This window comes from Labeo rohita, chromosome 2 (genome assembly GCF_022985175.1).
Source record: "Labeo rohita strain BAU-BD-2019 chromosome 2, IGBB_LRoh.1.0, whole genome shotgun sequence".
In the NCBI taxonomy this organism is placed as follows: Eukaryota; Metazoa; Chordata; class Actinopteri; order Cypriniformes; family Cyprinidae; genus Labeo; species Labeo rohita.
The window spans coordinates 35,053,191-35,078,915 of NC_066870.1; the positions used below are offsets into that span (position 1 = coordinate 35,053,191).

Here is a 25,725-nt window from a genome sequence, read left to right on the forward strand (position 1 = left end):
GCAAAAATATTAATTGGCACAACTGTTTTCAGCATTTGTAATAATCAGAAATGTTTCTTGAGCAGCAAATCAGCATATTAGAATGATTTCTGAAGAATCATGTGACACTGAAGACTGGAGTAATGATGCTGAAAATTCAACTTTTATCACAGGAATAAATTACATTTTAAAATATATTCAAACAGAAAGCAGTTATTTTAGATAGTACAAACATTTCACAACATTATTGTGTGTGTATATATATATATATATATATATATATATATATATATATATATATAATAGAATATTTATACTATTAATTAATTAAATAAAATTATAAATATTTTGAATGAGCTTTTTATTTTTAATAAAGGTTTTCCATCTGTAATAATGTACATTTTAGAATATATTAAAACAGCTTTTAAACTGTATCTATATTTCTCAATATAACTGATATTACTGCATTTTTATCAAATTAATTTATCCTTTATGAGCAAAACTTTTAAAAAATTAATTGAATGACCCCTTTTAAATGAGTGCATTTGTATATTTTTTTAGTTCTTCAGTGCAGTTATTGATTCTGTTGGAAAGACTTTATAAAAAAACAATACAAAATAAAAATATTTTTTATATATTTTTTTTAGTAAATATTTTAATTTAATTAAATTTTAATTCAATTAAATATTAATCAGCACAACTGCTTTCAGCATTTATAATAATGAGAAATGTTTCTTGAGCAGCAAATCAGCATAAAATTAAAATTACATTTCTGAGGGTTCATGTGACACTAAAGACTGGGGTAATGTTGCTGAAAATTAATCTTTGCATCACAAAAAAATACGTTTTAAAATATATTCAAATAGAAAACAGTTATTTTAAACTGTAAAAATATTTCACTACATATATATATATATTGTATTATTATATTATAAATATTTTGAATTAGCTTTTTTATTATTTTTATTAAAAGTTCTTAAACTGTAATGATATTTCTCAATATCACTGTTTTTACTGTATTTTCATCTAATTAATTTAGCTTTGGTGAGCATAACAAAAGAAAGAAAGAAAGAAAGAATTGAATGACCCCTCTTTGAATGAGTGCATTTGTGTAATGATTTTGTATAATTGTTCTGCAGTTATTGATTCTGCTGGAGAGACTTTATAAAAAAAAAAATATATATATATATATATATATATACATATATATATATATATATATATTGATTGTATATATATTTTAATAAAATATATTTTAATTAAATTAATTTTTAAATAAATAAAATTTTAACCAGCACAAGCATTTACAATAATCTTAAATGTTTCTTGAGCAGCAAATCAGCATGTTAGAATGATTCCTGAGGGATCATGTGACACTGAAGACTGCAGTAATGATGCTGAAAATTATTATTTGCAGCACAAAAATAAATTACATTTTACAATATATTTAAAAAGAAAATAGTTATTTTAAATAGTAAAAATATTTCACAATATTACTGTTTTTACTGTATTTTTAATCAAATAATTGGAGCCTTGGTGAGCATGTATGCTATATAATGTATATAATGGCATATATATAGTATATAATGGCATAGCTGTTTTCCCCAGCTGTTTTAAACTGAAAATGCACTGCAAAGTGCAAAATATTTAACAAATTTAATGTAAAAGGAGGTAAAATGTCTAGCTATGTGTGTTCAGCTATCTTCTCTTTCAGCCTCACTTCAAAGCCATTAAATTCTTGGCAAATTTTAGTCGTCCAATCAGCATCCTCTGGGGGAGGTTAAGCTAATTAGACGACAATAGTATCCTCAACCGCAACGGAGAGCAACATGCTTACCAGCAGAGAATTAGGCGTCAGTTTCAAGATATCTGAAAACCATTAAAACGACAGTAATTGAAGACCTTGTTAAACTCAAAGCTCTTGGTGGGGAATGATGGTGTTGTACAGTAGCTGCGAAATATTGTTTTACTGAACTCAAGGTCATTCTGAGCACAGAGACCTGCAGTTCATATCTTTTAATGCATTTGATTTATTGACATGACCTGACAAACATCCCAAATGTGTGCTTGTGCTATTGGTTCGATATTTTATGCATGTGACGCAATGACCATTTTGCTTGCAACTTTAGTGTTCAAATACTGGGAGTTTTTTGGAGGAATGACCTCTGTATTGAGCCTGTTTACATCTTCCTCATTGATCCTCGTCCTCTCTCGTTCCTTAAAGCACAGCAGGTTCATCGCTGCGCAGACAGAAAATCATTCAGCCGGAAATAAAACAGCCACGTTTGCAAGAAGGGGGAAAGAAAGAGATTGACAGATGCAGACAGAAAAAGCAAAAGTGTGTGGGAGAGAAATGGAGACAAAAGAGGAAGCGAGCGAGAGCGATACTAGTGTCATTTAGAACATGAGCGTAAGCAAAATAACACGGATTTGAATAATCACCGAGCTTTTACATCACTAGTGCTGTCTGTTCACAAAAGGAAGCAGTATCAGCTGCAATTTTTATGATTTTCGTATTGATTCATTATTTGATTGGACTGCAAAAAGGTAATTTGTGACCCTGGACCACAAAGGGTCACACGGGTATATTTGTAGCAATGGCCAACAATACAACAATACATTATCAATTTTATTTTATGCCAAAAATCATTAGGATATTAAATAAAGATCATATTCTGTGAAGATATTTTATAAATTTCCTACTGTAAATATATCAGAACTTAATGTTTGATTAGTAATATGCATTGTTAAGAACTTCATTTGGACAGCTTTAAAGGCGATTTTCTCAGTATTTTGATTTTTTTTTGCACCCTCACATTCTCTCTCTCTCTCTCTCTCTCTCTCTCTCTCTCTCTCTCTCTCTCTCTCTCTTTGTTAATCATTTGCTATTATAGTTTTATTACACATTTATAATATTATAATATTTTATGATTAATAGTTGTAATATTAATATATTATTACAATACAATCCTATATATTAATATATATATATATATATATATATATATATATGTGTGTGTAGTAATATATAATAATATAATGTTTATAATACTAATAATATTTATTATATTATTAATACTTTAAACTTTGAATTATATTTTTAGTTTTAATAAATATTAAAAAAATTTATTAAAATAGTTTTGTTCACTGTTTTTACAGATTTTTTTTAGCAAATAAACTAAGCCTTGGTGACCATAACAGACTCAAAAAATATATTAAAAACGTATCTAGAAAATTATTTTGCATTTGTATGATTTGTATAAGTCATTGATTCTGCTGGAGAGACTTTATTAAAATATATATAATGATTAATAAAAATAAAAATATTTTTTAATATACATTTTTAATTAAATACATTTGAATACATATTTTTTATTACATTAGTTTCATTTAAAATTTTATTCTAAATTTAAAATAATTTATTTTATTTTTATATTTATTTAAAATAATTAAATAAAAAGACATAACTGGACTCCACATATTGAATTAAACATGCAAAATAATGAGCTTGTGTGACAGTCTTATTAATATTAATATTTTTAATAAGGATTTTCCATCACAGGAATAATATACATTGTAAAATATATTAAAATAGTTTTTAAATTATAATTAAATTTCTTAATATCACTGTTTTAATGGAATTTTTTTATCAAATTATTTTAGCCTTGGTAAGCATAAAAACTTAAAATTCTATATATATATATATATATATATATGTATACATATATATATATATATATATATATATATATATATATATATATATATATATATATATGTATGTATAATAATTCTGTATAATTGTTCTACAGTTATTGATTCTGTTGGAGACTTTATTTAAAAAATATATAATGATTAATAAAAATTAAAATATGTTTTATTATTTTTTTTATTAAATAATTTTAATAAATTTTTTATTACATTAATTGTCATTTTAAACTTAATTATACATTTTATTTAAATTCTAAAAATATTTAAAAAATAAAAAAATAAATAAAAAATCTTTAAAAAGATGATCAAATCTTATTTCAAACATGATAAATATTGAATTAAACATGCAAAATAATGAGCTCGTGTTACAGTGATGTTTTAGTAACACATATACTATTACAGTTTCATTATATATTACGATATTTACTCATATTTTGAATTCGATTTTAATTTTCTTTTCGATTAAAAGTCGATTTTGTAATTTTAATTAGTTTTTATTTCTCTAAAATATTGTATATAGCTTACATTTATTTTGGTTTAGATTTATTATGATTATTTCAGTTTTCATGAAAAAAAATTCATCTATAATTTATTTTGTTTCATTTTACTTCAGCTTTATTTCAATTAAAAGTACTAAGCATAGCGTGTTTGTATTCTAACGTAGCATATTCTGTACTTGTGTATCTGTTTCAGAATGTTCTGTATTATGAATGAAGCTGTAATGATGTTTACGCTAGATCAGCCATGCATCCTCAGGGCTCCTGACGCATCAGCGACGTCACACTTTGATTAGTCTTTGAGTCCAAATGGCAAAATCTCACCCATAAATCTGATTACCATCTAGCAATGACCTTTATAGCAGTGAGTCAGTCTGAGCACATGTGTTCATCTGAAGCTGTTTGCAAGTAGAAATGATTCAGAGAGTCAATATTCTGTCAGTATGAACACTTTTATCTGCGTCTGGTTAGTTCGCCGTTTCTCCATCTCTCTCGCTTTCTCCCGCTGGTTTAGAGATCTCTCGTTTGGCCTTTCAGATAATTGGCTTTGTGTCCGGACCGATTTGAGATCTGTGAGAGAGAGCACGCGTCACCAGACAGACGAAACCTACTGCTCTCCACCTTCACTTCGCATATTCACTCGAGCTAGAAAGAGCAGACAGGCTGCCGGCGGAGAAACCGAACGTCGCTCTAGAGACTTTAATCAAACTAAATGTACAGCGTCTAGTTAATCAGGCTCTCGGCCAAAGTAACTATGACTTCATTCCTTCCTGTGAGTTAGCAAAGCTTCTGAGCACATGTTGATGAATTATGTTATTGTTTCAGTGATCAATTCTGTGAAATGAGCTGCAGAGAAATGTTATTTTTCCTCAGAGAGTTCCCAGAGGAAAATGATTGCTAAAATGTTGCTTCAGTTATGATTCAAATGTAACAAAGTCAAAGAGAACATAAAATGAAGCTGTATGGCATTGATTCATTCATTTAATTATTAATTAGTTTGTTTGTTCGTTTTTATTTAGGTTTCATATGCATTTATTTATTCACTTAGTTAGATTGTATTTATACTGATAGTTTTGAGATTTAATAATATTTATTAATCTTATTTGTTTATTATTGTTTTATTTTTTATTTGAACTTTTGTTTATTCATTCATTCATTCACGTAGTAGTTTTTATTTAGTTTGTTTATAGTTTTCATATTGTATTTATTTCTAGAATTTATTAAGTCTTTAATTTAATTTAGTTTGCATTTATATTGTTCATATTGAAAGTTGGTAGTATTTATTCATATAATTTATTAATAGAATTTGGGTAGTATTTATTCTTTATACTTAGTAGTTTTTATTAAGTTCGTATTTATAGTGTTCATATTGAGACTCAGTATTTATTTATAGAATTTATTTAGAAAATTATTTATTTATTTATTTTTAGTTTATATTTATAGTGTTCAACTTGAGGCTTTAATAGCATTTATTTATTTATTTATTTATTACTTTTTATTTAGTTTGTATTTATAGTGTTTATATTGAGACTCAATAGTATTTAATTATAGAATTTATTTAGAAAATTATTTTTTTATTTTTTTATTTTTTAGTTTGTATTTATAGTGTTCAACTTGAGGCTTAATAGCATTCATTTATTGATTTATTTATTTGTTAGTTTTTACTTAGTTTGCATTTATAGTGTTTAGATTGAGACTTGATAGTATTTATTTATAGAATTTATTTTGAAGATTATTAATTAATCAATTAATTAATTTATTTAATCATTACTTTTTATTTAGTTTGTATTTAGTGTTTAACTTGAGAGTTGATTTATTTATTTATTTTTATTTACTTTGCATTTATAGTGTTCACATTGAGACTCAATAGTATTTATTCATAGAATTTATTTAGAAAATTATTTATTTATTTATTAGTTTGTATTTATTGTGTTCAACTTAAGACTTGATAGCATTTATTTATTTATTTATTTATTAGTTTTTAGCTAGTTTGCATTTATAGTGTTCATATTGGGACTCAACAGTATTTATTTCTAGAACTTGTTTAGAAAAATATTTACTTATTTATTGGTTAGATTTTATTTAGTTTGTATTTACAGCATTAAACGTGAGCGTTGATAGCATTTATTTATTTATTTATTTATTTGTTAGTTTTTGCATCTATAGTTTTTGCATATACTTATTCATTATATTCATTTATTTGTTTTTATTTCGTTTGTATTTAGTGTTTAACTTGAGACTTGGTAGCAATTATTTTATATATTTATTAGTTTTTATTACTTTGCATTTATAGTGTTCATATTGAGACTCAATAGTATTTATTTATAGAATTTATTTAGCAAATTATGTATTTATTTATTTTTTTGTATTTATCATGTTCAACTTAAGATTTGATAGCATTTATTTATTATTTATTAGTTTTTAGCTAGTTTGCATTTATAGTGTTTATATTGGGACTAAATAGTATTTATTTCTAGAACTTGTTTAGAAAAATATTTATTTATTTATGTATTTAAAACAGAACAAAAGAATGTATCATACAGTCTATCAGTGGACACTGAAATTCCATGTTAATAAACAAAAATAGACAATCTATTTGAAATTTAAATCTGCCCACAGTTCACGACAACATCAAGCATCTCCACATTCTTTCATTTATCTTCTGCATCAATGTGCTCATTACCACCAGACTGAGTGAGAGATATTTCAGTAATTAATTCCAGAATCATTTCTATAATGAGCTGAGGGAAACCAGGAGTCAGATGCAATTGTGAAAGTGATGGATTCTGATCCATATCACCACTATTGATCATGTTGAAGTTCTTGGGAAGAAACTGCTGCTGACGCCCCCTGCTGGTCACAGTCAAGCTCACCTTGGTGTCTTCTCAAGTGATAATCTTAGAAAGGAAGGAAGATCAAAATAATACAGTGGTGCATGTCTAAAACAAAAAGGCTTCAAATCTCTGGTAAAATGAACTAGTTGCTTTGAGATGTGCGGCGTACTAATGTGAGGACGGCTGTGTTGTTTTCAGAGTGTCCGTGGGAGTGGGATAATCTGACCTGCTGGAAGGCGGCCAGTGTCGGTGAGGTCGTGGAGGTCAACTGTCCCGAGCTCTTCGAGTTTAATAGTCCAGAGGAAGGTGAGAGACACTGTGCAAAAACAAGCTGTTTTCGTGTGTGTACCTTTAAATGCAAATGAGCTGCTGCTTCAGCCCCCTTTCCAGAAGAGGGCGGAGCTTGTACAGCTCACGCTTCAGATTGTCCGTCAACAACAAAACTGGAGAATCTCACATAGCAAGAATGTCAGAAATTATTTAAGAAATATGCAGACGGGGATCAATTTTGGGATGAAACTGAGGCTACACTACCAGTCAAAAGTTTTTGAACAAGAAAGATTTTTAATGTTTTTTAAAGGTCTGCATTTGATCCAAAGTACAGAAAAAAACAGTAAAATTTTGAAATATTTTTACTTTAGTAGTTTGATTAAAAATGCAGTAAAAACTGTAAAATTGTGAAATATATTTACAATTTAAAATACCTGTTTTCTATTTAAATATATTTTAAATTATAATTTATTCCTGTCATCAAAAGTGATGATAAAGACATTTATAATGTTAAAAAAGATTTCTATTTCAGATAAATGCTGTTCTTCTGAACTATTCGTTCATCAAAGAAACCTGAAAGAAATTATACTTAGCTGTTTTCAACATAATAATAATAATAATAATAATAATAATAATGTTTTTGAGCAGCAAATCAGAATATTAGAATAATGTAATAATGCTAAAAATTCAGCTTTGAAATCACAGGAATAAATTAAATTTTAAAATATATTCAGATTGAAAGCAGTTATTTTAAATAGTAAAAATATTTCAAGATTTTACTGTTTTTTCTGTACTTTGGGTCAAATCATTGCAGGCTTGGTGAGCAGAAGAGACTTCTTTAAAAACATTCAAAATCTTACTGTCCAAAAAGGTTTGACTTTTTAATTTAAAAAAAATGTATTTTCTAGTCAGTGTTTTGTCCTTATTTACGGTGCAAGTCAGATTTAACTTCAACAATATTGAAGCAGGCTTTAAATCAGCCTGAGAGCACACAGAAACACTGCACGTTAGGCTTTACATGAAATCTCAAGTCATTATAAATGTACGTGTGATGTATGTATGCTTTTGTTCTTGCAGTTCTGCTGACAGCAGCATATCGCAGTAGCTGCTTACAGTATCTTTAAAAACAGGAAACACATTCGATTTATCGTTGTTCTGCTTGTTGCCTGGCTGATTTTCAGGGCTCGGCAAGATCAGCAGAAACTGTACGGAGTTCGGTTGGTCTGAACCGTATCCACACTATGTTGATGCCTGTATGATTGGTGACAACACAACCAAGCCCGTGAGTATCTCATGTAACTGAACTAATAATTATATAAATCATCTAGAGACAAGCTCAGAACAACTACATACTGAGAGAATATGAGGGTCATAACTGCCATAGTCATTTAGGAGATCATAGTCATTATAAAGGCCCCCCAAAATTCAAGTTGAAGTGGCCGATTCTTAAAGGGATAGTTCACCCAAAAATTAAAATTCTGTCACTTTTACTCACCCTCATGTCATTCCAAACACATAGGACCTTCATCTTTGGAACACAAATTAAGATATTTTTGATGACATCCGAGAGCTTTCTGACCCTGCATAGACAGCAATGCAACTGAAACTTGCCAGGTCTAGAAAGGTAGTAAGGACATTGTTAAAAAAAGTCCATGTGACATCAGTAGTTCAATCGTAATGTTATGAAGCTACAAGAATACTTTTTGTAAAGAAAACAAACATAACCACTTTATTCAACAATTGAACCACTGATGTCACATGGACTATTTTAATGATGTCTTTACTACCTTTCTGTTCCCTGAATATGGTGGTTGCGTTGCTGTCTATGCAAGGTCAGAAAGTCTCTTATTTCATAAAAAATATTTTAATTTGTGCTCCGAAGATGAACAAAGGTCTTACGGGTTTCGAAAGACACAGGGGTGAATAATTAATGACAGAATTTTCATTTTTGAATGAACTTAAAATAGTTCTAATTTCGTATTTTTACGTAATGACAAGAATTATGAGATACAAACTCGCAATTGCAAGAATGAAGTCAGAATTGTCAGAATAGTGACCAGTTTTTTTACGACAATGAAAAAATAAATGGAAAAAGGCAATTTGTGACTTTTGGTCTCACAATTTTGTGAAAAAGTCAGAATTGCAAGATATAAACTAGATGTTAACTTGTAATTGCACGCTTATAACTTAACAGTGTTAGTGTATAAACTTGCAATTCTGTTATTAAAAAAAAAAGTTGGAATTTTGAGATTAAAAAAATGTTGCAATTACCTTTTTCTTCATTTTTGTATTCCTTGGTGGAAACAAACTTGTCACAATTTACACAATTCTGACTTTTTTCTCACAATTGCAAGTTAATGTCTTACATTTCTGACTTTTCGTCTCGCAACTGCAAGTTTTAAATCTTTCAATTACAAGTTAACATCTCTCAGTTTATATCTGACTTTTCCACAGAATTTTAAGAGAAGTCAGAATAGTTAGAGAATATGCAAGATAGAATTTCAAGACATAAACAAGTATTTTCTGCTAACCAAGACTAATGTAGTTTTCTCTTCCTGTCCCAAGGACATGTTCTATGCGTCTGTGAAGGCTCTCTATACGGTGGGCTACAGCACGTCTCTGGTGTCTCTGACCACAGCTATGGTCATTCTGTGCCGCTTCAGGTCAGATTAAAGCAGACTCATCACTGCATATATACTAATGAAATTCTAAGTACATGATGCATGTCAAAACATGGTATTACCATGTTGCTTTTTGCTCCTTTATTGACAGTGAGCTGAGTATGTTAAGAATAAAGACTATTTTACAAGAAATACTAACTGCATTTCGACATGCATACTAATCACTTGCACAGACTTCATTTTCTTCATGCAAAATATCATTTGTTTTAGTAGTTTCCCAATTACAATGAAAAAGGATTTTACAGCCTGATGCAAATGAAGAAGCTTTTCGAGTACTTTGTTTTCTTTAGTTCTTTAGAGAAGCGTCTATGTAGTGGTGCTTTAAAGTACCTAGAATCCAAATAGAGTGATCTGAAGAAGCTGTGTATGATGTAAATTATGATAAGATGCCGAGGGCTTCAAAGAAACATTGATGAGTGTTTGCACATTGATACAGACCCTCAGCTGCCCACCCAAACACATTAGAATTTCAATCTCCCAACATCAACGTAATAAAGCCTTTGAACATTCGTCAACAGGAAACTTCACTGCACCAGGAACTTCATCCACATGAACCTGTTTGTGTCCTTCATCCTGAGAGCCATCTCTGTGTTCATTAAAGATGGGGTCCTGTACGCAGAGGAGGACAGCGACCACTGCTTCGTTCATACTGTGAGTAATGCACATGTTGTTTTGGATTAAAGCGCCACTACATTTTTTAGTTTTGTGGCTGAAGAAATTAATATGTTTTGCATAGTTTATTTGTAATACATATTTTATTGTGTGTGTGTGTGTTCTTGTTTATGCTGTGCTATGATATGTTAAATATTAGTTGGGTCAGTATGAAAACAATGGAAGTCTATGGAAAGTCACCACAATTCACAGAAACCTAATGTGTGTGTGTGTGTTTCAGTTGCCAATGCATTGTACAAATATTTTATTAAGCAAAACTTCTGTGAATACAATATAATATTACTTTTAAATTGCATTTATTTATTTATTCATTCATTTCTTTCTTTTATATATATATATATATATATATATATATGTAAATGCATATTTTATTATATAATATATAAAATTATACCACTAAATAATAAATATACCAATACTAATAATAAATTATTTAAAATATTATATTATATTAAATTATATTATATTATATTATATTATAAAAAATACTGAGATTAAAAACTTGTGTGTATGTGTGTTTAGTTATCGATGCATTGCAGAAATATTTTATTAACAGCAATAATTCTGTGAAAACAATATTTCTTTCAAAATGTATTTATTTATTCATTCATTCATTTTTTCCTTTATTTTCAAATATATAAACATATATATATATATATATATATATAATTTAATGCATATTTTATTATATAATATATAACATTATACCACTAAATACTAAATATACCAATAAAACAATAAAAAACAATTTACAATGTTATATTATATTATATATATTTTTGTAATACAGCTTTACTGTATAATATATATCATAATAACACTATGTACAACATAAACTAACACTAGTAAAAAATGCTAGTATTAAAAATGTGTGTGTGTTTAGTTACCAATGCATTGTAGAAATGTTTTATTAACAGCAACAATTCTGTAAATACAATATTTCTTTCAAAATGCATTTATTTATTTATTTAAAATATGCAATTTTTTAGGTTTATGCATAAACGTGTATATATATATATATATATATATAAGATTTTTTAAAATATATAACATAATACCACTACATACTAAATATACCAATACTAATAAAAACACAAAAAACTATTTAAATATTTAATTATATTATATATTTGTAATACAGATTATATAATATTTATTATACACGCTATGTAATAAATATACTAATACTAATAGAAACAATAAAAAACTATGTATATATATATATATATATATATATGTATACACACACACAGAATTTTTGAAGAGAAACACACACACACACATTTTTAATAGTATGTGTGTGTGAGTGTGTGTGTTTCTCTTCAAAAATTCTGTGAATACTTTATTTCTTTCAATATTTATTTATTTAACTACTTTAAATATTTCTTGGTACTATCAGCATGTAAAACAATTTGTTTTTAATCTGTGTATAGTTTTGTATGTGTGTGTGTGTGTGGGTGTGTGTGTGGTTTAAAGTGTCTCTATAGGCTTTGCTTTCACAGTAAATCACCCACAAGCGGAAGCTGTTAGTAGGGCCGGAGTTTGGCTGGATGCTATTTGCATGTGAAATCCAGAGACTAATAATAACTCCATCCGTTTACGTTCAAGGCTTCGCCCGACATTCAGCAGCAACACGTTCTTGTTTCCCCCGTCTGTGCCTGACAAACAGCCGTAATTATCGCGAAGCCGATTTCAGCGCGCTCTGGAAATATTCCATTATTTCCATATTAGCATATGAATAGCTTATAAAAACGTGCGCGCTCTCATTATACACCTGAATGAGGGCTCTGAGCGCTTTCCCCCAGCCAATCAGAGGCCATGCTAATGACATCACTTAGCACCGAATTGGATCAGAGGGTAATTGATGAACATGGTTAAAGACTTTAGGGTGTTCTGATACACGGCGGGCCAGAAATTCTGAATGGAAATGCACATGCAGTCTGACAAATGAAAGGATGGATCATGTATTCAGTTGCTTATAGCTGGTTTAAGATGGTCACTAGGATTGGTTGATTAGCTGAACTACCTGGTAGACCACATTCACTGCTGTGAATGCACAGTAAGATGGTTTGCTAACACGATCCATTGGATTTTAAACAAACCTAAATGTGTTTTTCTGTTTCCAGGTGGGGTGTAAGGCGGTGATGGTCTTCTTCCACTACTGTGTGATGTCAAACTACTTCTGGCTCTTCATCGAAGGTCTCTATCTCTTCACGCTCCTGGTGGAAACCTTCTTTCCCGAGAGACGCTACTTCTACTGGTACACCATCATCGGCTGGGGTATGTCACAGTGATGCATCTTAGGAAAATGGATTGTTTATGATTGATTATGTGTCACAGTCATAGATATGGAGGGAAATGAAGTGTGGCGTGTGTGTATTAACTGGCCACTGGCTCTTTATGATGTGATTTGTTGTGCTGGCATATGTAATACATTCATATTGATGGTGTAAATGCATTGGAGAACAGCTTCGAGGTCTGACAAATTTCCTCTTTCTCTCGCGCTTTCAGGAACGCCCACCATTTGTGTGACCATATGGGCCGTTCTGCGCCTTCGTTTCGATGATTCTGGGTATGTGCAATGCTGCATAAACAAAAAATGCTACACTGTATTTGTTGCTTTAATACCTACACATATGCTGGCACTGAACTTTGGTGTCACTAGAATGAGACTGTGTTTGGAAAGGAATACATACTTTCTTTTTTTAAGTATGCAACAATACAGATATATTTAAAAAGAAAAGACAATAAAAACTACAGAGCTTTCATCATAAAACTGATCATTTGAATGTCATACTAAGACATATTATTGAGAGATACAGAAAGACAACTGATATGCATTTCGTGAAAGTAGTATACTGTTATAAAAATCTCATTCATTTACATTACAAGCTATCAGAATTTCATCTTACTTTTTGGACATATAAATATCAGCAAATGCACCAAATGTTTGGGCCTCTGAAAAACATTGGGGTGATTTTCCTTCTTGAATATGAGCTCAATATTCTCACTATATAATACTATATGAGCCATAAACGCCTGATGTACACTACTAGTGAAAAGCTTTTCAACAGTAAGAAACAGTAATGTTTCTTAAAGAAGTGTCTTCTGCTCACAAAGCCTGTATTTATTTGATCCACAGTACAGCAAAAACAGTACAATTTTGAAATATTTTTACTATTTGAAACAACTGTTTTCTATTTGAATATATTTTAAAATGTAATTTATTCCTGTGATTTCAAAGCTTATTATCCTTCAAAAATCATTCTAATATTCTGATTTGCTGCTCAAAAAACATTTATTATTATTGTTGTGTTAAAAACAGCTGAGTAGAATTTTTTCAGGTTTCTCTGATGAATATAAAGTTCAGAAGAACAGCATTTATCTGAAATAGAAATCTTTTGTAACATTGTAAATGTATTTGCCATCACTTTTGATCAGTTTAAAGCATTCTTGCTAACTAAAGGTATGATCACAGGAATAAATTACATTTTAAAATATTTTCAGATAGAAAGCAGTTATTTTAAATAGTAAAAATATTTTACAATATTACTGTGTTTGCTGTATTTTGGATCAAATGATTGCAGACTTGGTGAGCAGAAAAGACTTCTTTAAAAAACATTAAAAATCTTTTGACTGGTAGTGTATCAATTATGATACTCAACAAAAAATACAGTAACACTTTAAAATAGAGAACATTTATTCACCAGTAACTATGATTTTTCCCTCAATAAATTCCTAATTTGCTGCTTATTAATAGTAAGGTAGTTGTTAAGTTTAGGTATTGGGTAGGATTAGGGATGTAGAATAAGGTAATGTAGAATAAGGCATTAATATGCACTTAATTAGTACTAATAAATGGCTAATATTCTAGTAATATGCATGCTAATAAGCAACTAGTTAAGAAACCATAAAATAAAGTGTTACCATTATTTCATATGTCAGGCTTTAAACAGGGTTAGAAAAATAGTCAATTTTGATTCAAGCACGTTGCATTGTGTGACACAATTTTCCAGGCACTGTGTGCTGTCGTATATTGCACATTTAGGCAAATGCAGTAAGGCATCTGGCACACGCCAAATGCTATTTTCTTTCAAAAGCATGCAGTTTATCATTCTGAAATCTTAGCATATAAATCACATGAACTAGCCGACCAATAGCAGCAAAGCTTCTTACAGCAAATCAATTGTGTTTCTGCAGTTGCTGGGACATGAATGATAACACTGCCCTCTGGTGGGTGATCAAGGGACCCGTTGTGGCATCGATCATGGTAAGCCAAGAAATATTTGTGGTGGTGTGTTTTTAGAACTAAAATATCGATAAATAAAACATATAAATTAATTTATGTATTTGAATGGGGCCATATTGCATATTATAATAAATGCGTACATTTCCTTTCAGATTAATTTCGTCCTCTTCATTGGAATCATCATAATCCTGGTGCAGAAGCTGCAGTCTCCAGACATTGGCGGGAACGAGTCCAGCATCTACCTGTGAGTATGTTAGTCCCAGTCTCCATGGAAACAGAGTGCAGTTGTTGTGTTGTGTCTGATTAGTCGATATGATGTATCACATGATGTTGGCTGAAATGAAAGTCTTGATAGTATCCAAGCAAACACAGAACGTTCTCTTCGGCATGTGGTTCCTGTTTCGCTGTTTTTAGGAATCAAATAACTTTCTAGAAAATGCTCGGTAGGTTTTGTATCTGAAATCTAACCTTTGCCAGAACATTTCATAACAAATGATTTAGTCAAAAATCAATGAAAAACTCATGTTGCTGGGAGTTTTTTTTTTTTATGACAACCTAAATAGAATCTAGAAAGAATGTTATCTAATGGTTATTTTTAGGTTTTATTTTGTAGCCATATGGTTTCCTGTTTTTTTAAACTAATTAATAACATTCTTGGAATGTTCTGTACATTTTGTAAATAAAAACTAACCTTGCAAAGAGTTTTTTGTGTAAAAAATTTTTTTAAAAAATTGTTGCTTCAGCTTAAAATAATTAGTTGTCACTTAGTAACATTTCAAGTTGCAAACTTATTTGAGTTGACTAAACTTAAAATTTTAAGACAGCCAGGTAACAAATTATTTTAAGTTGACTCTATTTTTTTTTTTTTTACGGGTTTTATTTTGTAACCAAAAACTAACATTCCTAGAACGTGATAACTGTGATAAACGGAAGCAATCATTTTGAATGCATACAGGATTTTCATTTCAAGTTGTAACAGTCTCTGATTGCGATTTGGAATTTCCATCAAAATTTGTAAAACTGTAATTGGGATGTAACAACAGAATGTGTGATTAAAGGAGAAGTCCACTTCCAGAACAAAAATTTACAGATAATGTACTCACCCCCTTGTCATCCAAGATGTTCTTGTCTTTTTTTCTTCAGCCGTAAAGAAATTATGTTTTTTTGAGTCAAACATTCAGGATTTTTCTCCATATAATGGACTGGTATGGTGCCCCGTTTCTGAACTTCCAAAATGCAGTTTAAATGCGGCTTCAAACGATCCCAAATGTGGTTGTAAACGATCCCAGCTGAGGAAGAAGGGTCTTAGCTAGTGGAGCGATCGGTTATTTTCATTTAAAAAATACAATTTAAATATTTTTTAATCTCAAACGCTCATCTTGTCTTGCTCTGCCTGAACTGTGTATTCTGCCTCAAGACAGTTAGGTTTGTCAAAAAACTCCAATCGTATTTTCTCGCTCAACTTCAACAATCATTTCAAAATCATCCTACATCACTGCAGAAGTACCGACACATTGTTTGCCAAGTGAACATGCAAAGAAGATCAAACACCCACAACAAAAAAGGTAAAACAGCGATATAGGACGATTTTGAAGTTAAGGGAGAACATGAGATGGGAGTTTTTCGACATACCCTAACTGTCATGAACAGGAAAAAAACAGTTAAGGCGGAGTGAGACAAGATGAGCGTTTGACATAAAAAAAGTATATACATTGTATTATTTTAAAGAAAATAATCGATCGTTTCGCTAGATAAGACCCTTCTTCCTCGGCTGGAATCATTTACAACCGCATTTGGGATCGTTTGAAGCCGCATTTAAACTGCATTTTGGAAGTTCAAAATCGGGCCACCATATCAGTCCATTATATGGAGAAAAATCCTGAAATGTTTCCCTCAAAAACATAATTTCTTTATGGCTGAAGAAAGAAAGACATGAACATCTTGGATCTGTTTATTTTTAGTTGTTGTGTGAGTGGTTGCTGTTTATGTTCAGTAAATCTGTTGTGTGCTGATTCTGAGATAGATGGAATCATTGTTGTGTTTGGGATTTTTTGGCTTCTGTAGCAGTGAAATATAAAACATTATTTTTTCTGGACAAGCAGTCTAAATAGCCTAAATAATCTAGAGCACAAGACGTTCGGACTGTTTTTTGCTTTTTTTTTTTTTTTTTTGAAGCTTGAAAGCTTCATTCCCCTTTTAGTCTAATTGCATGGAAAACAGTATCATGCAAAGTATGTGCTTGAGCTATTAGAGGTCCTTGAGGTCTGTCGGTTTTGGTGTCTGTTGTGTGGTCAGTTTCGTGAGTGTGTGTGTGTGTGTGTGTGTGTGTGTGTTCTGTCCTAAAGAGTGTTTGTTGTCTTTGTCGTGTTTAGCAGCTGTGCACAGAAATGCTTCAGTGAGCCCACACAGGCCGCCCAGCATTCGTGCAGGATGTCAGAGCTTTCTACCATCACGCTGTAAGTGTGTGTGTTCGTGCGAACGCGCGTGTGCATCTTCGTCTGTGTTGGCCAACAAATGTGCATTTTTTTCATTTTTAAAGATCCATTAAGAAAAAAAGGCTGTGAATGTTGTCTGTACTCTTATTACATGTACACATTTGGTAGATGCTTTCATCCAAAGTGATTTACAGTACTTTGCACTCATTTTTAAATGGATTTCTATCAGTTGCATTCTATGGGAAATTAACACATGCTACAGGACTTTTACAGGAGAGGATGTTTTACCTGCTGGAAAATCTATCCTAAAGTTGCCTCTTTTTTTTTTGAACTCGTTGTTCAGGCTGGTCCAATCTGGTTTAGGTGGCTGAGCAGTTAGTCTTGGTCTTGGCCAAGGGCCCTGCTGAGACCAAAACAGGGCATGGCAGTAGTGGTTGATCGATATAGGTTTGTAAAGGATAATTTAATTTAATTTTTAAAATAAAATGTAAGTTTCATTTTATTAATAATAATAATTTTTATTTCACATAATATTTACTAGAATATTTGTTTAAATATTTTTAAAAACAAATTGAAACAGTGTTATTCATGCACAAAGTAAATTTGAGTAACTGGATTTTGATTGTTTTTTTTTTTTTTTTTTTTTCAAATTTTTGAATTTTTGAATTTTTTTTGGAAGCAGATTTTGGAGCCAAAACATGGTGAACTATAGCACAGCTGTTAATCACTTGAAAAGTAGTTTTGGTTATTGACATAATTCTTTTTAGTATTTTGTCTACGTTTTAATAAACTGTTTTGTTTGAAAAAATCGATATTTCTGACTATGATTTCATATCTTAGGCTAGACTTTAGACTTTAGTTATTTCAGAAAAGCACACCCAGACATTGTTGAAATCTCTTCTCAAAGTCTAGAGAAGACACATGTGAGATTATTGGGATCTTGCTCAGGAGAAGCATCTGAGAAGGTCTCCATTTGCTCTTCTGCTATCTGGGAGAAACAATAGAGACTTTCTTTCCTGTGGAGTAGGATTTGTTGTGAAGGGCTTTGATCTCCAGTGTATTACAGAAACTGTCTGTTGACATGTTGAGAGATTCAATCAGCCTGTCTGAAGCGCTGGTGTCTGTGCTGTGTGTTGACAGGCGTCTGGCGCGCTCCACCCTGCTCCTCATCCCTCTGTTTGGAATCCACTACACTGTTTTTGCCTTCTCCCCAGAGGATTTCAGCAAGCGGGAACGACTGGTCTTTGAGCTGGGCCTGGGCTCCTTCCAGGTACTGAGCGTCAGTTTTCATAGTAGCAACTTTAGTGCTATATTGTGGATGCTATTTCTCTGTTCCAAACTAGTGAGCTGCCAGAACTGGCATCATACAGTAGGTGCAATCCCAATGCAAGAACACTGGGCATTAATATTAAATGCTGCCAGAATATAAGATTTTGTGGATTAGATTTCAGAATGCATTGCCAAAATCCTAGTGAAAAGATAGAATTCAAAGAAAGCATATTTTATTCAGTATTGAAGAGTATCCAGTTCTGTATTAAAATATACAACCAGTATTTGTGTAAGTATGACGTATTTGTTTGAAGTCATTAGCTTCACAGCATGCTTATGTTACAACTTGCAGTCAACTCTAGTTTTCACTCTACTTTTGAGAATTGCTGCCTATGTAGAGTGTTTCAGTTCATTCAATTTTTACTTACTGTGTCATGTTTTTATTATTATGCTGCCTTAGAAGGTAGTTGCCTATGTAGACAGCAAGGCACATAATGGATAATGTTATAGCAGAAAATTACCAATACATTTTCTGTTAAATTTAACCCTAAAGCACTATGCAATGAGTATTCCAAAATACAGGTAAAAACCCTTCATATTAACACAGTACACTTTTCAGACTTTTCTTCTTTGCAGCTCACTAGGTTTTGGAGCTTGATTAAATAAATAGATCTCTTCAGCTCACCAGGGCTGCATTTATTTGATCAAAAAATACAGTAAAATTTTGAATATTTTTGCAATTTTAAAAGCTGGTTAATATTTGAGTATACATTAAAATGTAATTTATTTCTGTGATGCAAAGCTGAATTTTCAGCAGCCATTACTCCAGTCTTTAGTCACATGATCCTTCAGAATTTGCTGTTTTTGAAAAATTCTTATTATCAGTGTTTAAAACATGTCTGTTGTGACATTATGCTGTCACTTTTAATAAATTTAATGCATCCTTGCTGAATACCAGTATTGATTTCTACCAAACTTCTTAACTGTACTTAAAGTACTTAAAATTAAATATTCTCTTTAACTCTCCACAGGGGTTTGTGGTGGCCGTGCTGTATTGCTTTCTGAATGGAGAGGTAAGAACTTTTGTTTTGATATTCTCAAATGCATGCAATCAACTTTGCTACGTAAAAAATTTTGACCATGTCCTGGCTAGATGTGATGCGATTAAGTGATAAACAATCAGTTTAGCAATTATTCTGTTAAAGCAATCAGTTAAAGGAATAATTCACATAATAATGAGGCAACTGCACATTGCAACAAGACATATTTTGTGTTGCATTGCTCTAAGTAGCCCCGCCCACAATGGAATCTCATAGAGACAGAGCACATTTAGGGCACACCCACAACGCTCCAATGCTCCTGCCTCCTTGTCATTTCTGACATATAACAATAAACAGAACAATGTCTAAAAGTTGCTATGTGACAATGTGTACAGTAAACAAGCTAAAAAACCCAGAACTATGTTTTGATAAGCTGTCGACCCAGAAAATTAATGTTTAAGGACACAAATAGTTGTGAATAGTCAGTGTATTTCACGTTAAGCCGTTAATTTGGGAAAAGGAGCACTGACATATACCAATAAAATTTAGTTTCTCAATACATCTCCTCCTCTCAGGTTTACATAGGGTGGTGAAATAATCCTTTGACATGGTTAAAAATAATGATTGCTTCCTGTTGCGATTAAGTCTCCCTCCAGGGGGTGTTGCGCATGTTGCGCTCTACTTTTGTGTCCTTAAACGCTCATTTTTTGGGTCGACTGCTTATAGTTCTGGGATTTTTAGCTTGTTTACTGTATACCTTGTAACATAACAGCTTTTAGACATGTTCTGTTTTTTGTTATAAGTCAGAAATGGACTTACGGAGGCAGCTTCTCGCAATACAAAGTCACTGGAGAGTGTTGGATTGTCTTCCTTCCTGTGGGCATGGTTTTCAGATTATGCCGCGTGTTGCTTTGTCTCTATTGGTCTAAACATAAAACATCAAATATGTTTTGACTGGCTATTATTTTGTGCAATATTTAGCTTTCTGTGTCCACAAGTGTGTCACATCTGGCTTGGACATGGTGTGAAGCATGAGACAAAGCGTGGACTGGTGGAGAACGCGTGCACCTTTACAGCTGAGTACATTAAAAAATGACCTTTTCAAGTTTCTCCCTAAAGGTGCAGTCGGAGATAAAGAGGAAATGGAGGAGTTGGACGGTGAACAGGTACTTTGCTGTGGACCTGAAGCAGCAGCGTCACCCTTCGCTAGCGAGCAGTGGGGTGAACGGGGGGACGCAGCTGTCCATCCTCAGCAAGAGCAGCTCACAGATACGCATGTCCAGCCCTCTGGCCGAGACGGTCAACCTCAACCTGCCAACCTGAGCGCCTGATTGGCCCATCTGTCCATAAGCCCCGCCCTCCAACTCACCCTCTTCACCTGCAGTAGGGCCGACCAATCACAATTAGAGAAGAACTATTAATTATTCATGAAATCTCTGGATAGTATTTAAAGATTCCAAACAACGTGTCACCTATTAGAAACGATTTGTCCAGGGAAATATTTATAGTGCCAAAACAGTTTTGAGCTTAAAAGTTGCAATTCAGGTTAGGAAGCTTTTTGACCATAACGCAACTTTTTGAAGGCTTTCTAATTAACGAGTAAACAACAATACAAGCATAAGAGAATGTTATTTTTAATCGATAATAATGCAGAACAGGGGCTGTGTGATTCCAACCCCGATGCCAAAACGAGATCGCGGCGGAAATTAGTGGAGTGAATTTTTATTTTGCATTTTGAGCCATAGAGAATGTGAACGGTTGGTGGTTAGAATGTAGTCAGAGAAACATCAATCCATTCATTTCTGTCAAGCCAACAGCACATTGCTTTCTAGTTTAAGTGTAAATCGGATATCAGAGAGAGACGGGTTACATTTCAGTGTTAATGATAAAATATAATAACATAAAGTGCCAAAACATGACTATTTAAGTATCTGCAAGCTACTGTGTTTATCAGAAGTACACTATAAAAGAAAATGTACAGACTTCGTGTTGCTCGTTCAAATGCTGTGTATTTGATTCAATGTTCTCCACAGAGAGATTGTAAAACGTATTTTTTTACAATCAGCCGTAAGTACAGAGTATGTCAACAATATAAAGACTTATGAATGACTCATGAATTTAGATTATATGTAAATGTTGTTATGGTTTTGTGATTTAGCTTTTGACCAGTGTTTTCTTATTGTCATGCGAATGGTTTATAACTACGCAGAGCCAATATCAGCAAATCAAGGATTGTCAAAAAACAGTTCTGTAAACAATTACTGGAGCGAGGAGGCGATTCCACAGTGATTTATTCTGAAGTGCCTGATGGTCACAAAAATAGCTTTGATGGATCTATTCTAAACAACCAGTGCCATACAGTATTGGTTTAATTATTAGTCATTTAGTATTGTAGTTTAACAAACTCAGTGTTGCTTTTACAGTCTACATAGTAGGAATATATTCACACTTTTAGAGTGCATATAGACATTTTTAGAGCTTTGAGATGCGTAAATCAATGCCATTAAGTTACTATCAGGTGCGTTATAAATGCTTTAGGGCTGACATGTTCAACTGTGAGAGGAAAGAGACATTTGAGTGAGATGTGAAGGTGTTAAAAGGGAAAATTCACCCAAAAATGTTGATTCTGTCTTAATGTACTCACCTTCATGTCATACCAAACCTGATTTTTTTAAAATGTTTGCACTCTTAGAATGAAAAAGTACAGTATGTTAAGCTCCAAAATGACAAAAAGCATGATTTTAGTATCATTTGAACAACTTTCATGCTGCTTTTTTTTGTTCTTGTTTAAAGCTTGACAGCCTGTGATCACTTACAGTTGAAGTCAAAAGTTTACATACTCCTTGCAGAATGTTTTTTTGCAGAACTCCTCTGCAAATATTTATTATTTTACCAAAATAAGAGGGATTGTACAAAAATGCATGTTATTTTTTATTTAATACTGACTTGAATAAGAAATTTTCCATAAAAGAGGTTTACATATAGTCCACAAGAGAAAATAATAGTTGAATTTATAAAAATGACCCTGTTCAAAATTTGACATATGCTTAATTCTTAATACTGTGTTGTTATCTTGTTGTTGTTGGTTTTGTTTTTTGTTTTGTTTTGTTTTGTTTTGTTTTGTGATAGTTGTTAATGAGGCCCTTGTTTGCCCTGAACAGTTAAACTGCTTGCTGTTCTTCAGGAAAATCCTTCAGGTCCCACAAATTCCGTTTTTTTTTTTTAAAGAATTTTTGTTTATTTGAATTTTTGTTTATTTCCAAGAATGACTGTATGATTTTGAGATCCATCTTTTCACACTGAGGACAACTGAGGGAAAAACAATGTATTAAGGGTTGGGGGGTGAACACTTTTGAACAGAATAAGGATGTGTACATGTTTCTTATTTTGCCTAAATCTCTTTTTTTTTCATTCAGTACTGAATGTACAGAAGATACAGAAAGATACAGAAAGTACAGAAGATACATACATGTTTCCCAGAAGACAAAATAAGTTACATTTACCCTGATCTTCAAATTCAAAAAGTTTTCACCCCCTGGCTTTTAATGCATTGTGTTTTCTTCTGAAGCATCAGTAAGCGTTTGAACCTTCTGTAATAGTTGCATACGAGTCCCTCAGTTGTCCAAGGGCAAACAAGGGACTCTTGAACAACTATCACTAAAAACAAAAATATTTCAGGCAACAACACAGTATTAAGAATCAAGCGTATGCAAACTTTTGAACAGTGTAATTTTTATAAACTCAATTATTTTCTCTTGTTGACTATATGCAAACATTTTTTTTTTATGCGAAATGTCTTATCCAGGTCACTACTACATACGAAATAACATGCATTTTGTATGATCCCTCTTATTTTGGTTAAATAGTTAACATTTTGCAGATTTTGCAAGGTGTATGTAAACTTTGCAACTAAAGTTACAAAATTAAATGGCATAAAGATAAGTAAATGATGACAGATTTTAATTCATTTTGGAGTGAAAACTTTTAATACTTGAAAGCCAGTTAACCCCCAACCCTTTACAAGTACAATATCTGATGTCAATCTATGAATCCAACCAAATTTACTGCACCACCGACTGACAATCATAATTAGTTCTTATTAGTTTTTTACATGTTTGATCGTGAAAACAACGTGCATCAGTGTACAAAGTGGCAACAGTCTGTGCTAAAGGTGTTGTTTATTTCCAGTACAGTATTATTCTCTGCCGTGAGTGTAAATTCTCCATATACGTTAAAGACGCACATGTGCCAGTAAATGATGGATGTACCAGCACTCTCTCTTTAGTCAGCACTTGCGGTCATAAAGTACCAACGATGTATGTAAAACTTCTGTGCCAATTTTGAAATGCAATATGCTTTTGTTGCAGCTCATAGTTGTCGGTGTATTATATGGAAGCAGAGTCGAGGTGATTATTGAAATGTACAGTAAAGTGATGGTCGTGTAGATCGCACAAATAATGTGGAAAATGTATACGTTTCCCCCTTGGTTATTTTGAATTTGAAGTGTGTAATTTGTGTGCTACCATCTTCAGCAAACGAAAATGCAAAAATAATGACAGTAGGTTTCGAACGTCCCTCACCTTTCATTGGCCGGATTAAACATAGCCCCGCCCCCTCACGCAATTAGTTATAACAGATTGGCTTTCTTTAAAAAAAATATTTCTGATGTAAAATACGTTTTGAGGTTAATATGCAGAGACCATTGTAAAGTAATTTGTAGCAGTCTAGACACTGTGGCTCTTTGGTGCTATAAAAACTTGTTTGGTTTGAGCATCACAAACTGCAATGGCGTGAGTTTGGGGCGGGACTGTTTTTTTTTAATTATTATTTTGTGGCCAATGGCGGACGAGGGTAGTCATTGTTTTGCAAATCCGCTCTTTGGAGCAGGAATTAAACACTTTGGCTATCCACGTTTTTCTTCCCGTAATAGTGGGCGTGGTCATTTGTAAATTTATGGGTCCGGCTTCCGGTCTCATCCGTGTCAAGCTATTTTTAGCTGTACAAAACGGCTGCTTTTGCTGCTTGATATTGCAAATTGGTGTGTTTTACCATATTATTTTAACGTATTGTTTTAATTATGAGTACACTTGTTTGTAGTGTAAAGTTTTTTGGTTTACTGCACACTGTTGTTCTTCTCGTTATTTCTCTATAGCAGAAATCTCGACCATAGGCTTACTTCTGCGTTAAAGAAAAAGGTGGATAAATATGGCATAAATTCTCACCAGTGATGACAAAAATCTATATTTGTTTGAGCTTTCTCAATTTTCGTATAGTTTTTATTTTTCAACCTGTAAATAGTAATGATCTTGAACAGGCTCTCAGTGATAGTGAACTTGTCTGTAGAAATAAATTGTGAAATCCTAACGGAGAGCGTCAGATGTTGCTTGGATTACGTGACCTTACAGCTTCATATGTGTTTGGATATATGAGGGGCCGAACTCCCTCTGTGGCTCTTTCTAGATATAACTGCATGAAAAAAAGACAAAAAAAGAGACAGATTTTTTGCTGCTTTCTATGTTCTTGACACCAGCCGTCATTCTGAGCGTGAGCTCAGAAGGTAACGACCATGTCTCAAAGCTGTTACAGAGGTGTTTTCTTGTGCTTGTAATACATCTGCCTGCCAGTAGGTGACGCTTTTTATTTGATTGTATATTTGAGCGCTGTATATTTGAGGAAGGAGGAGATCAGTGGGAGATTTTATGTGTCTCTCGTGTAGGTCTGACATGTTTCATTGTGTCTTTGAGATGTCTTCATATTGTGGACTAACTCATTTCAATCTGAATGTAACACCCGGACAACAACTGTATCGTACATTCAGCTGCTCTGTAAAGCTGCCTGCTGTTTCTTCTGCTTTGATGTAGAGATGATGTCCATGTTTGACCTGTGAACATTTTTGTACGTGTCTGAGTTCCATTCTTGACAAACAACTCTTGAATTTCTGGACTTTATGTTGTTCTTTCTATATGTGTCGTTTTTAAGTGAGTGAGAGAGAAATAGAGATTTAACATCATTGTTAAATATAAAAAAAAATAGCTGTAATTTGATCTAATAAATATTTAATAGAAAACAAAAACAGTGTCCAGAGACA

The 25,725-nt window shown here is 32.1% G+C and overlaps 1 protein-coding gene across 4 annotated transcripts in view; it reads left to right on the plus strand.

The window, feature by feature from the left end:
• adcyap1r1a (adenylate cyclase activating polypeptide 1a (pituitary) receptor type I) overlaps nucleotides 1-25,585 on the plus strand; it is a 36,535-nt gene extending 10,950 nt beyond the window's left edge. The window contains exons 4-15 of one of the 4 annotated variants that reach the window (XM_051130312.1): nucleotides 7,220-7,327; nucleotides 8,473-8,573; nucleotides 9,857-9,954; nucleotides 10,491-10,623; nucleotides 12,771-12,924; nucleotides 13,156-13,216; nucleotides 14,845-14,914; nucleotides 15,046-15,137; nucleotides 17,266-17,349; nucleotides 18,469-18,598; nucleotides 19,629-19,670; nucleotides 20,744-25,585. In XM_051130312.1, the coding sequence (XP_050986269.1) occupies nucleotides 7,220-7,327; nucleotides 8,473-8,573; nucleotides 9,857-9,954; nucleotides 10,491-10,623; nucleotides 12,771-12,924; nucleotides 13,156-13,216; nucleotides 14,845-14,914; nucleotides 15,046-15,137; nucleotides 17,266-17,349; nucleotides 18,469-18,598; nucleotides 19,629-19,670; nucleotides 20,744-20,968 (1,298 nt within the window). In that variant the 3' untranslated portion in view covers nucleotides 20,969-25,585. The remainder of the gene's footprint in view (nucleotides 1-7,219; nucleotides 7,328-8,472; nucleotides 8,574-9,856; nucleotides 9,955-10,490; nucleotides 10,624-12,770; nucleotides 12,925-13,155; nucleotides 13,217-14,844; nucleotides 14,915-15,045; nucleotides 15,138-17,265; nucleotides 17,350-18,468; nucleotides 18,599-19,628; nucleotides 19,671-20,743) is intronic. The other 3 variants (XM_051130313.1, XM_051130315.1, XM_051130323.1) reach the window with 3 other exon arrangements.
• The last annotated feature ends 140 nt before the right edge of the window (nucleotides 25,586-25,725 follow it).